Genomic DNA, 14,046 nt, shown 5'->3' with positions numbered 1-14,046 from the left:
TTTCTCCATATAAACACTTTAGCTCGCCTAGCCGGGTCAACTCCGTCAAGGCGAGACAATCAGAGCATGCGCGAGCTCTGTTGTCATTGGGAATGTGCGAGTTCAATGCCACCGACTTCAACGCCGACAAAGTCAAATTATATGAAAAGGTATATAAATCATTTGGCGTTTAGTGTTATCAAGTTATGCCACAACAAACACTTGTATCTCAGTTTTGTGTGATTACGGACTTAACGACAGGCGAAATTCAACGCGAAAAGAACTTGAAATGTCACGCGGCTAGATTCAGTCAACCACGACTCGTGTAGCCTTCGCAAACCGATTTTGTCCGGGAAGGTTTAACTTCAGAACTGTTTAACTTGGTTTCAAAAACCATAGGAACCAGAATTTCTTGGGTATAAAAAGCCAACGTTTGTAAACTTACGAAAAACAACCGATCTGATTTGCAGACTTCGAGGCGGTTTTTTTTTTTCGCATGTTTTCATGATCTCTAGACGGTCATCTCTTGGCTCGGGCAAAAGGGTCAACTTTTTTCTCATATAAACGCTCGCTAAAGTTGACTCGGCTGGGAGGGTGACCCTCTTGCCCGGGACAACTTTTCTCCATATAAACGGGGCCTAAGAGCTTATTTTGTCGCTACTCCAATACTGTGGAACTCTCTTCCTGAAAACTCTTCGGACTTTCAAAACTCATCTTTTAAGCAGGAAATGTGCAAGAATAATGGCAAATAAACTGAAACAAACAGGTAGATTACCAGGTTTTTATTTATACTTTTATTGTTATTTCCTATTCCTTTTAAACTTCTATGGTTAATTCTGTATGATTTTAATGTTTTTACTCATGTTGAGCGCTACTAAACTTCTAGGATTTTGGCGTTATATAAACGTTTAGTATTACTTATTATTGGCTTCATTTTCGAACTGGCGAATTTTACTGCAGGGGAGAAAAGGTATATTGTGGACTGTCTCAAATACCCGGGCCTAGAGGCTTTCACCTTTCACTGCGTACACCAATTTCTCCTCCCAGTCTTGCTTCTTGGTGTGTTTCTCAAAATCCAGCAAAATCTTATTTCTCAAAGCGCCCGGCAGTCGCCTTTTCTTGAACTTGTTTATCATCACGAGAATCAGATACGAATCTCCCGTGTCTATCCCCCTCTGGATGGCCATGTGCAGCTCTTCCCGACAGAAGTTGCTGGCGAGGTAGTTGTCAGACGATACAATCAGCACTTGGCGGCTGCCGTACACGCTGTCCGCCATGTTTTGGACGATGGGCTTTCCCAGCTCAAAGTCCCGGATGTGAATTTTGTAGGGTATCGAGTGTTTGTCGAGAATAGAGATCAGATTTTCACTGACCCATTCAAAGTCCTTCGAGCTGTAACTGATAAACAATTTGTTGCTTGTCACTCCCTCCTCAGGGCAGCCTGCAGTGAATAAAGCTTAGTTAAGGATGGTGCCGCTACTGCGCATACGTTATGCGCATCTCGGGATTGCCTACTAATTTAAAGATATTTACGGGCGGTTAATGACTACGCGGAAAAAACTGATCTTATCAAGGGCTATTGGAGCCCAAAAAGAAAACTTGGGGTTAGCACGTATTTTTCCGTGATAATTTAGCTTCAATTTGGAAAAAAATCCATACTTCGTTATGCACTTTAACGCTTTTTGGTATTACTGTTTCTTAATTATCTATGAAAAATGCTTGAAAATAAACCTAACCGGCTGCAAGGCTGACACTCCGGCAAAGGGCTTATTTAGTTGTTGTTGTTTGGGCCAATATTTCAACTAGTACATCTTCTTCAGGGCCAGAGTTACAATGAGAAAAAATAAGGGATCAGATTGGTTTATTTACACGTAAAGTGACGTCTGGCACCTGCATTTCTACCACAAGAGATCCGGCAACGAACGAAACATCCTCAGAACAGTTCATTTGGGCATCGTGTGGTCTCCTGCATTCAAAAGTTTCAAAAATGCACGAATACTCCCAATTTTCCTTTTGGATTCAAATAGCCGTTACTAAGATCTGCTTTTCCCACGTAGTCAAATCTGCACAAAATACCTCTGTATTAGAAAGTACCGTCCCTAATTACTTCATTAATGTATTATCACTATTGAATTTTAATTTCTCCTCCGCGCAGCAGTCTGCAAACCTCCTCCAGTGGTTTTCAACTGCAAAAATTCGCTAAATTTTGTGCTAAGAACCCAAAATTATTCTTTGGCTCAAGAGGCTGTCCACTGCGTAATGTTATACCCAGGATCTGCAGAATCTGACGTCTTCTTGGTCAGCGGATTTTCACCTGGTAGATTCTAGAATAGCCCGTTTGACTGGTGTGTTCTTGGCAACCTGGCCTTAGAGTGGAAGCGAGGCTGAATACACAAATGAACTCCAGTTAGCAAAAGAACAACAATATTTCCATATGAAAAGCGGAGAGATTTCTATCAAAACAAAGTTACTCCGAGCGTCGCTTCCACTCAAAGGCCAGGTCACTAAGCACACAACTGTAAAATGGACTGTTGCGATCCTTTTACACGTTGATCTTTGATTGAAACGTTTTTAACTTACGTTCAATGTTCCAGGATGTTCTCCTTTTCTTGACGTAACAACTCACGGCTAGCGTGATCGCAGCAAAGACCGTACCTGCTGATAAAATAATAATGGGCAAGACCCACCTTCTTGGACTGCCTCCTGTGGAAAGTTAAGAAAAATCGTCAAAACAAAATCCTTTGTTTTGACCTATTCCCGCCAGTTTGAAGATGTAGGATAAAACAAGAGCATATATAAAAACGTTTGAATGCAGAGGTCCACACAACGCAGGAATTAAACTTGCTAGTAATTTTGCCGGATCTCTCTTGTGAAAGACCTCGTGTCAGGCGTCACTTGAACGTGAAAATACAAAACTGAATGCAAGGCTGGCACTACGGCAAAGGGCTGATATATTAGTGGCCAATATTTCGACTAATAGAATTGTTATCTCATATTTACAAGTACCCTTTCTTCATGTCATTTATTAGCCAATCATTTTTTTCCATGTATTTTTTCAAACTTTAATTTTAGGAGCCGTTACTATATTTTTGTTATCTCATGTTTACAAGTACGCTGTCTTCATATCATGTATTAGCCAGTCATTTTTTTCCATGTATTTTTCAAACTTTAATTTAAGGAGCCGTTACTATATTGCCCTTCAGTATAGCTCTGGCCCTAAGGAAGACTAATTCTATTAGTCGAAATATTGGCCACTAATAAATCTGCCCTTTGCCGTAGTGCCAGCCTTGCATTCAGTTTTGTATTTTCAAGAGCATATATGCTATGCTGAAAAGACATATGGCATTAACCACGATTCATGTACAAACCAGCGAGAGTTCCCGGATCAGTTTTAAAAAAAGATCTCAATGAGAGGAAAATCTTGAACAAATCTAAAACAACGCTGCAAACTGATCCGTACGGTGGAAAATAGATAGAAGTAAGAAGAAAACATAAAGTCAAAAAAGCATAATTTTGTGTGCGGTTTTTTACTTTGAAACACAAATCTTCTTTGGAGGCAGGCCAAAACGGAAAGCCACAAACTAAGGTTTTTGTTTCAAGCCCAAATATCGGGCATAAATATACATTTGTTAGATTATTGAATTCTAGTTGCCTCTGTCTTTTCTCTTTCGTAAGGATCAGCTTGCAGGATTGGTTTAAATTTTTTGCGCTTTTTCCCCTTTAAAATTGCAAAAAAAAGAGCAGTGTGCCAAATAATGAGAAATTAAAGTGGTGTTTTCTGCTGTTTTTAACATAACTTAATCTAAAACACTTATACCTAAAATTTGATTCTTAAAACATAACTTAACTTAACTTACACCTAAAGTTCGATTCTTGCCATTGTTCTCGTATTTGAGGGAACAAAATACACTTTTGTTAAGCAAACGCCATCCCTCCAGGTCAGAAACCCTGAAAAAGGGTATAGAAATGGCGTTTTGTGCTCTGTAATAAGGTCACAACTGGAAACAGGGGGAAGGGGGGGGGGGGGGGATCACTCACATAAAATCACAGGGAGTACCCCCACGGGAGGGTTGAAATACTGACCTGACTTTACTTGGTCCACAACTCTGTGATTTGACTGAGCTGAAGTGGTTACAGTCTCGCTTGACAATGAAACTTTTTGAGGTGAAAGTAAAAGTTTCTTGTTAGAAAGTGTTCGAATTAGAAAGCATTTCTATGGCCTTATACCGTATTTATTCGATTAACCGCCCTGGGGCTAGTTTCTCGAAAGTCCCGGTAACTTTTCGGGCCCGAAATCAAATATTCAAATAAAAATCTAAAGAATAAAAGCGCGGGTCTTAGGTAACAAATCAGTCCATTTTGTTTTGTTAACTGACAGTTTTATCATATTATCTGCAAAATTATTGAAACCTCGATCATGAATGTAAACAACAACAGCTTTCCGGGCCCGTTAATTATCGGGACTTTCGAGAGACAGGCCCCAGGACACTTATTTAATTTTGGGCCAGTGAGGGTGGGCGCTTATTATTTTCCCAACATTTTCAGCAAGCGACGATATTTTTTAGAGAATAACAAAACAAGGGATAACAAGTTAATTTTGCTTCAACAAGACAAAAGAAAGTGCAAAAACTAATATAAACAATCCATTAGCAATATAAAAGTTCATTGACTACAGCATCTAAAACCAATTTTGGAACAAAATTCAGTGGCAACTGACACTCCTCTTACTTCATAAATCCTTTTTGTTGGGGGTGGGGTGGGGTGGGCGCTTATTAACTTTCTGGGCTTTCAGGGTGGGCGCTTACTCAAGGTGGGCGGTTAATCGAATAAATACGGCATATGAACCTCTCTTTTAAATTTGCCAAATTTGGTTTTTGCTTCAAGCAAGACAGTTTTGATTTACTAATATCCGTTCCTATAATAAAGGTGCTCCTTTAGGTTGCTGGCTGTCCGTTAAAGAAAAAATTATTACTTTGGGAGCTCAAAGATGAAATGTTTCTTGTGAGTCCGTGAGTTTATTAAATCATTTTACGGTTTAGTAAAAAAGTTTCAAGGTTTTTTTTAAGGAAAGCAATGGCGACTGGTCGTGGGCTGTGTGTCATTGTTTTCTGTTCGTACGCCTCACAAATACACAAATGACAAATGGTTTGGGAGTTTTAAACTCAGAGACCAAAAAAAACCCTTTTTTAAACAGATTTTTTTTACGTTTGACCGCGGTTAAGAAAAAGACATTTGATAAAAGTCACTGAGTGGGTCAGCCTGTGTTTCCGCTTGTCTGGTCAATCATTCATTTAGCCAACAGATTGACCGCACGGCAAACCAACCAACCGACCGACCGACTGCGTGACCGACTGATCAGCTGACTCACCGGCCGACGGACCAACTGAACGTCCGACCGACCAAACGGCTGGGAAACCGACCGACCGACCGACCGATTGACTGACCGACCGACCGACCGAGCGGCTGACCAACCTACTGAGTGACCGACCAACCGACCACAAACGGTTTGACCCACCGACCGATGGACCGACCGACCCACTGACCGACCGACCGAGTGACCGACCAACCGACCACCAACTGACCGACCGGTCGAAAAACCAACCAGTGCCTCAAATGGAGCAGAAAAAGAGAAGTTTCTTACCAATTGTTAGAGGATACACATGCAACTCAATGTCATTTGAAGAGTCAACCCGTCCATCCCACCCAGGACAGGACATGTGACAGACGTACGTCCCCTCGTCATTATCCGTAACGTTAATAAGGTCAAGATGAACGCTTTCTTGCATTTGTTGTCAGTCGTGATCAATTGTATTTTATACTTCTCAGTGGCATTCAGTGATTTGTTAAGGAAATACCATCTCAAGTGACAGTCGTTCCACTTCACTCTTTCTGTGTTAACCAAGCACTTTAGGTTGGTGTTAGTAAAGGCTGCCGCGTCTTTTTGTGCAGACTTAGTGAATAGGTTGTTATCCGCTGGACCTGTGTTTAGAACAATTTCAATTGTTAACGTTTTTATCGAGAAAGAAAATACAGTCAAGTCCTTTTATTGCGTACACCCTCGGGACGGCGAGTTAGTGTCCTTAATAGCGAGAGTCCGTAATGGCGGGAATTTATTTCAGTCAACGTCTGTAATCTACTTTCTGCCAGGGATTAAGCTGCTGTCCGTATTTTAGGGGTGTCCGTAATAGCGAGGTGTCCGTAAGGCGAGAGTTAACTGTATTTAAGAGCGAAAGGAGTGATATAAAGACCGAAAGTGTACTGTACGTATAACCTCGTTCCCAGGATGAGATTGTTAACGGACTATACTCTAGTCTTTCAAAATGAAGCTTGAATAGGGTGTTGTTAACATGACGGAACATAGACTTTCAAATGTAACTTTCCTTAAAAAAAAGTACTTTACGACCTTCACATGAGAGGTAGTCTCAAATTTCCGAACGTTAAAACTACAGGACTCTAACACGACACTCTTTCACACTATCCAAGTTACGTTCAAGTGTGTGCTATCGATTCATGTTGAGTTTTCGCGATTCCACTAACTTCCTCGATATTTCTAATATTTCAGTTTCATGTATTTTTTATAAGTTCACCTACGTAAAATTTTCTAATTTTAATTGGTCCAATTATGTAAAGCGTCTCGATCAGAAACGAATGTTGTCAAAGTGGTTTCTATATGTAATAAATTATATGAAAGCACTTTGCTTTTCACTGAAAATGGTTTAAATGGCACCCTAAGATGGACTCAGAATCTCGGTTCGTGCTTGTAAAATTCATACGTACGTTCAGTGTACGGTTAAATTAATGTTTTTGCTTCGCGACAGGCTGAGAAGATTATGGCATATAAGAGCCCACTCATGTTGGTCAACTAGACATTTCCGAACGTTAAAACTACAGGACTCTAACACAACACTCTTTCACACTATCCAAGTTACGTTCAGATCACTTACATTCAAATATCACTTGACTTTTGGAAGAATTTGTGCTCCTCCAGCCAGTAATGTTGTTTTCCGCAATGCAGGAATAATATCCTTCGTATTCTTTACTGAACGGAGGAAAATGAAGAGTACTTTCTAAAGTTACAAGCTGATCGATTTCTTCCTGCTTCTTCTCTTTGTGGTAAAAACCTTGAGATCCATTGATGATTGGTTGATCATCCCTCTTCCAAACCACACGAGGAGGAGGCCAACCCTTGAAAACACACTTCAACTTCCCTCTTTTTTCTTTAGTTACATGGATTGGGGAGGTTGAGCTGAAAGTTAACTGTAGTGCACCTAGGAGAAGAAGAAGAAGAAGAAGAAGAAGAAGAAGAAGAAGAAGAAGAAGAAGAAGAAGAAGAAGAAGACGAAGACGAAGACGACGAAGAAGATAAGGTTTAACTCTTCACTGGCCCGTGAAGGCGCGGTGCTTTCACAGCGGTTAGCGCATTGGACGTCAGAACTTCAGTTCAGCGGCTCGAGGCCTCGCTGCTGCTGCCGTGCTCTTTCCTTGGATAAGAAACTTTGTTCTTCATTGCTGTATGAATAGGCACCAGTGACATACTGCTAAGGGTGACCTTGCAATGGACAGACATCTCGTTTGGGGGGGGGGGGGGGGGGGTGTAATATTCCTAGACTAATGAATTTTCTTCATGCCACAGATATATCGGATTACGGTAAGCTCCGACCTTGTGGGCTACTTATGACTTGTGTGATTTTCCCCCTTCACGGCCCTTGTTTGAAGTAAAGGAAAATTCTCCTCTCCCCCTCAGCCCCGCCCCGCCCCCCCCCCCCCCCCCCCCCCCAGGCCAGCAACTCGGTCAGCTATGCACCACAACTGGAGTGGTCATTTTTGGTCGAGATGGGAGAAAACAAACCGGAAGTAGGAGCCTATGCCGGAAGTTATCCAATAATACTGAATAAATACCAGCCAGAAGTCATCAAAAAATAATAAAAAAAATACCGTTTGTTCAGAGCCAAAGAACTGTGACAAGATTTCCTCACCCTCTCTCCCCCGGATGTATGCAGATATGTGAATATATAACTGCTGTTTGTTCAATCAGATGCGGGATAAAAGCAGTACAACGTTTACTAAAGTATCACTTACGTGTAAAGTAAATACGGGTTGTTGAATTTGTTCGGTTTAAAATCAGGCCATAACTGGGTTTAAGTGTTTTCTTCACTTGTTCCCAGGTCATGCCAAGTGTCGTTCCGTTATTTCTGACCGAGCAGTTGACAGTCACGTTGGAGTCTGGGTTTACTGTCATCTGATTGGAGTATTGACAATCACGTGACGAGGAGCAAGGAGCAGCTCTTATTTCACAGCCCAGGCTTCTCGCGGATGAGGCATCTGCGACCAAAAAAAGGTAAAATTGTTTCAAACATTTCATGACTTATAAAGATTACTAAGACTCTAAGACTAAAGACGCGCTTAAAATGGCTTGTCGCCGAATGTAGCATAAATTATGAAATTTTGTTTGTTTCAAAGTCACAAGCCGGGCAGAAACTAACCACTGGAAACATGACGTCACTTCCTGGTTACAGTTCAGAGAATAAGAATTTTTTAGCCATCTACCCTATATCTTACGCGTTAAAATTATTTTGAAAAAAAAGAAGAAGAAGAAGAAGAAGAAGAAGAAGAAGAAGAAGAAGAAGAAGAAGAAGAAGAAGAAGAAGAACGGGAAAAAGGAAAACGAAAACTGAAAGCGTATTTACAGTTTCGTGCTTAGCGACCTAGCCTATGAGTGCAAGCGAGGCTAGTTGTTCAAAGCCCGATTAAGCTAATCCTGGATTAACGTGAACTTTGATTTGAGTTTAATGACAAATCAATAAAGATTCTTCAAAAAGATTTTTGCCTCTCAGTTTTGACTTAGACGTTTCTTTACCATTAGCTTTCAATTAGCCTTTGAAAACATTTTTAATAAGCGAAATGAAAAGGCCATTAACTTTTAATCGTGGATTGGCATTAATCGGCTTTTGAACAATCGGGCCCAGAGCTTTTGACACTAAATGAGAACTAGTTGCATAAGAAAAGCAGTGAGGTTTCTATCAAAACAGGGTCAACTCCAGCCTCGCTCCATTCAAAGGCCAGGTCAATAAGCACGCAACTGGAAAATAGACTATTAAAACGCCTCAGTTTCAGAGTAAAATTCGCGAGTTTTGGTCTTAAGCACGAGTGGACTTCTTGGTTACATGACAAACTTCAACAAAACAGTGTAGACCAAAAACGAATTGCAGCCATGCTGTCACATGACTTACGTATCGAGTTTTCTATTGGGAAAAAAGATGAAGAAACGACAACGAAAAGAGTTAATACAACCTTAGTCTCAGAACATTTGTGATCTTTTGATAGCGGTAAAATTCATTCCAATCTTCGGATAGTAAATAAACGTGTGTTTAATTCGGAGCTTTTGCTTATATTACAGAAGTTTCATCAGCGAAGTGAAACTGTAAAAACACGGCTTTTCGTCTAACCATTTAATCACGTGATCCTTTTGGAACACGTGACAAAAGGTGATTGAAGACCGCTGGTAGATCATATCCTCGATCGGTCTCCGTTCTAGCCTGTTCTAGGCTCCTCTATAGAGAGACGCGAAAAGGGGAGGACGGGGGACGAAAACGAGTTCAGTTGAGGTTGTTTCTTTCCAATGAAGACCGCTTCTTTTTCGTTTGCGCTTGAAATCTATCGGATTTCTGTCAAGGATATATATATATATATATGTCTGTTCCCAGCAAACTGGGAACTGAGTTTGCTTTGCACGATTTTCGTTCCACGTTGTCCAGAACTAAATTTTTCTCCAAAAAAACTGTGGTGAATGTTTTAATATTTTTTCTCGTTGGTGAAAGACGAATGAATAAAGATGAAAACACTGAAAAAAACAAGTAGGCGTTTTGTCGCTCGCTGTCTGTGAAAAGAAGTTAAACGTGCGAAACGGAAGAACTGTCTTGTAGAACGCTCGGAAATGCTGGCAATAAGATCGAGTGTGTGTTCACTATTGAAGGAAACTGTGTTTGTAGAATGGGATTCTCTTCATGCGTGCGAAAACAGGCTGATAATTAAATACTGTTTCGCCAATTTTTCTCCCCGAGACACGAAATTACGTATATCGCAGGATATCTGTTGTCTACGGACGACGAATATTCAGTGCATCATCAGGACCATATTTGGGCAGTGTTACAATGTTTTGAATAAAAACATCATATTTGTTTCTTTCAAAAATTGAGAGCCGCCTTGAAATTAGCCACGTTAACATGACTCAACATCCTGATTATATTGCAAACTTCATTAAAGCAGTTTAGACTACAAACTTTGCTCCATCTGCTCACATCACTTACATTTTCAATGTTCATTAAAGAAAGAAAAAGAAAAGAAAAGAAAAAATAATCCTACTAAAACCTCAGTTTCAGGGTAGAATTTGCGAGTTTTAGCCTGAAACACGACTTGAAATCCAAGCCACATATATTTCTTCAATAAAACCGTCTAGACTAAAATAGAATTGTAGCCAAAAAAGACCTCAGTTCCAGAGTAAAATTTGCAAGCATGTTTAAAAGTTTTTGCAGGATTTTTCGTTCCACATGAAACCAAGAAAACAATTTGCAGCAAGTGAAACGTGGAAGCGTAAAGAGAAGAGGTTAAGTAGATCGTAACATTTGTAGTTGGGTTTGTGTGCGTTCGCTGCGGGATATCTTCATACGTGCAAACTCGACTCGGACGACTCAGTGTGAAATCTCCAATAATGTTTTTTTGCCTACTTCTAACAGAGAACCCCTGTGTCTGAACCACATCAAAGATGATATACTAAGCGGAGGTAGCTAAACGCTAGCAAATTCATAAACTGTCCTTTGTTCAACCAAAAAAATATAACGTATAACGGACACCGAGATATTCATTTGACATACCTTTTACAGTCGAACCAGGTCAAGCGTACCCCCCTAGATCCTATTAATGAATCTATTATTTGAAAATTGAACCCGTTAGTCGTTTCAAGTATTCAAATCAAAATTAGATTTCTGATTGGATTATACGAACAATACATGAAACCAGAAAACCAGAAAGCCCGCGGGAAAAACCCCTCTTAATCGGCAATTTCTTGACTTATATAACAATGGATTTTCCAAAAAGCAGATTTTTCTTGATTTACAGCAGTCAACGCGTACTGTCAGAAAAAAAATTCGCCATTTTAAACCGGGCACGGTGGTCCTGTCGCGTAAGTTTAAACTCGCTAATGATCACTAAATGGACATTTTACGTTTGTACACTTGCGTTTTTTCCGTTAGTTATTCAAAAACAAAAATGAAAAAGGACTGGAAGCGTTTTATTATAATAAACGGTTCTCTTTTTGAGGTATATGCAAATTAATTTGGCGAAAAGTATGCGAACTCACAATGAACGATGTTCATTTCAGTTGACCTTCGACAATGGCAGCACATGTGTTGCGCTATTCGTCGCGGTATAATGGACAGTCTGGTGAAATAATAATACATACCAAACTTTTTCATGCTACAAGGTGGGTGATGCTAGCTATACATGAAAGATAATTTGGAATTTTTCAACCCGACTCATTTGCAAGCGCTTGACTTTGTGCTCTTGCCATGACCAAATTTGCATAACGAATTATATGAATGTGTCAACAACACGCAGGAACAGTTTTAACGAACGAGCTGTTTCAATTATGTACTGTAGTTTGAATTTTACAGGCTATTGCTTTTACTGTTAGCGCGGATCTATGTTATACGAATTTTAATTTGAACATCGATCCGCGCTAACAATGAATAAATGAATGCATTCTTTGAAACGACTAATCGGTTCAATTTTCAAATAATCGATCCATTAATAGAGTCTAGGGGGGTACGCTTGACCTGGTTCGACTGTAAAATCAGACTTGACAAACAACAAAGCAAAAAGAATTTCATGACGCAAAGTTCTGTCGCGGGTGATCTTTCTTCAAGTGTGTGCTATCGATTCATGTTGAGTTTTCGCGATTCCACTAACTTCCTCGATATTTCTAATATTTCAGTTTCATGTATTTTTTATAAGTTCACCTACGTAAAATTTTCTAATTTTAATTGGTCCAATTATGTAAAGCGTCTCGATCAGAAACGAATGTTGTCAAAGTGGTTTCTATATGTAATAAATTATATGAAAGCACTTTGCTTTTCACTGAAAATGGTTTAAATGGCACCCTAAGATGGACTCAGAATCTCGGTTCGTGCTTGTAAAATTCATACGTACGTTCAGTGTACGGTAAAATTAATGTTTTTGCTTCGCGACAGGCTGAGAAGATTATGGCATATAAGGGCCCACTCATGTTGGTCAACTAGACATTACTGACAACTGCAGCTTTGTGAATGTCATGTTGTCTTCCAACATATCAGAAAGCTGTGTGCATTCACTTTATTATTCATCCTTTAACCCCAGTGACAACATATATATTCTCCCAACTGCTCTCTATCTGTTTCTTGTGGAACAAATTGGGAGAATATCTTTTAAAATAGTCGTACGTCCTCTTTGCTGATCATTTGCTATATTCTTATGACTTTTACGCTTTATCAAGTAGTGTTACGTGTAGAGAAATAAGGTGCTGATCGCCATTCGGGCTTAAAAGACGGTTCATTTCTCTCGCCTTAAATAACTCAAGTGCCATTCAACTTCCAATATGAATAGGAAATTAAACTTTCAAGCAGTCTTATCATGCAATTCGATATTATAAACAATAGACAATCGTTGTTATGTACGAAACTAAAGCGGCCGCGAAAAGGAAGCCTGAAAAAAAGTCAGGCTTGAACGGGATTCGAATCCATGACCGGCTCTGCGATACCGGTGTAGTGTTCTACCAACTGAGCTATCAAGCCAACTGGGAGCTGGTCGTTATGTGGATTCATAATATAAGAATAAAACCGCAGAAGTCTAAAGGTGGAGTTAAGGCGTATGAAAGTGAAAAATATGATATTGATAGGCTTTCTTTCCGCAGTAGTTTTAGTTGCATACATAATTGTGATGGTCTGTCGTTAATTACTTCTTTCACCTGTGGTTCAAATTTCGGGGCAAGCAAAGAGAACATTAAAGAACAGCACTTAAAATGTCGCCTCCTGTGTTCACAGATCGTTTGATGCACGACGGCAACGCGAACCGAAACGTCGCTTAGAAATAGATATCCACGTTATCTGATTTACTTTGTGATAATTTTTCCAACCCGTTTAACTTGAATGATGTAAACGAATTATCCAGAACACGATTAGCAACAACGGAGTTTAAGTAAAGAAAGAGAAAGTAAAATTCACTCTTTAAAAACTTTGAATTTGGATATTTCAAGTCGATTTTTGCAGCTGAGGACATCAAAGAAGTGTACTATAAATACTTTAAAGCACGTGCAAAACCATTGCCTTTGTATTTTTGTATTTTTACTTTCTCGTCCTCGCTGCCGTCGTGTTTTCGCAACTTGTCGCTGATATTTTTGGTCAACGCCGTTCGGTTTGCCTGTGTGTAACGGCTGAACAGGTTTTCCAAGATAAATTATATTAATACATTTACCTTGTATTTTTTATCGCTTATTCTGATCTTAAAATGAGTTATATTATAGCTCGTATAAATGGAGACAGGCAGTCGTTCCTGACAAGTTGCCTTGGTGACGGCATCATAGCCTTTAACAAACAAAAGGAAAATCTTTAATTTTTGTCTTATATACAGGAGGGAATAAGATAGATGTAGGAGAGATTTCCTTGATAAGCTTCCTTCTCCATCGGATATTTTTCCATTTTTTTTAGCAAGAAGACTTTTTAAATGACAACTTGACATATTTTGTCGTTCGCACGCGAAAGCTTATCAAATGCACCTGTTAAGTAAAATTTGCTTTTGTAAAAACAACCCAAGCCAGTAATGGCTGTGACACTGTTTTTAATGCTGAGCGGGCTCTGAGCCAAATGGTCACAACCTTTTTTACCTGCCTACAGACTAACACAGCTTTTCAACAGTGTTTTGGCATTCTTTATTATGGCTGAAACAAACTCTTGGGGGCCCCTGTTCAATTTGTGCAAATTCTGTTATTTCTTTGAAGGAAAGGATAGTTTTTCATCTGTAAAGGCTACTCTATTTTTT

The 14,046-nt window shown here is 39.7% G+C and overlaps 1 protein-coding gene across 4 annotated transcripts in view; it reads right to left on the bottom strand.

Moving 5' to 3' along the window:
* LOC146461144 (uncharacterized) overlaps positions 1-14,046 on the bottom strand; it is a 51,292-nt gene that overhangs the window by 25,548 nt on the left and 11,698 nt on the right. For 3 of the 4 annotated variants that reach the window (XM_085087419.1, XM_085087420.1, XM_085087421.1), the window contains 2 exons: positions 8,059-8,301; positions 6,924-7,247 (listed from right to left, as the gene is read on the bottom strand). In XM_085087419.1, the coding sequence (XP_084943545.1) occupies positions 6,924-7,247; positions 8,059-8,301 (567 nt within the window). Of the gene's footprint in view, positions 1-2,635; positions 2,683-4,062; positions 4,135-5,620; positions 5,959-6,923; positions 7,248-8,058; positions 8,302-14,046 lie in introns of those variants that run through there. The other variant, XR_014857497.1, reaches the window with a different exon arrangement.

This window comes from Pavona decussata, unplaced genomic scaffold (assembly GCF_977016875.1).
Source record: "Pavona decussata unplaced genomic scaffold, jaPavDecu1.1 SCAFFOLD_202, whole genome shotgun sequence".
Lineage (NCBI taxonomy): Eukaryota > Metazoa > Cnidaria > Anthozoa > Scleractinia > Agariciidae > Pavona > Pavona decussata.
This window is presented reverse-complemented; position numbering and strand designations above follow the sequence as displayed.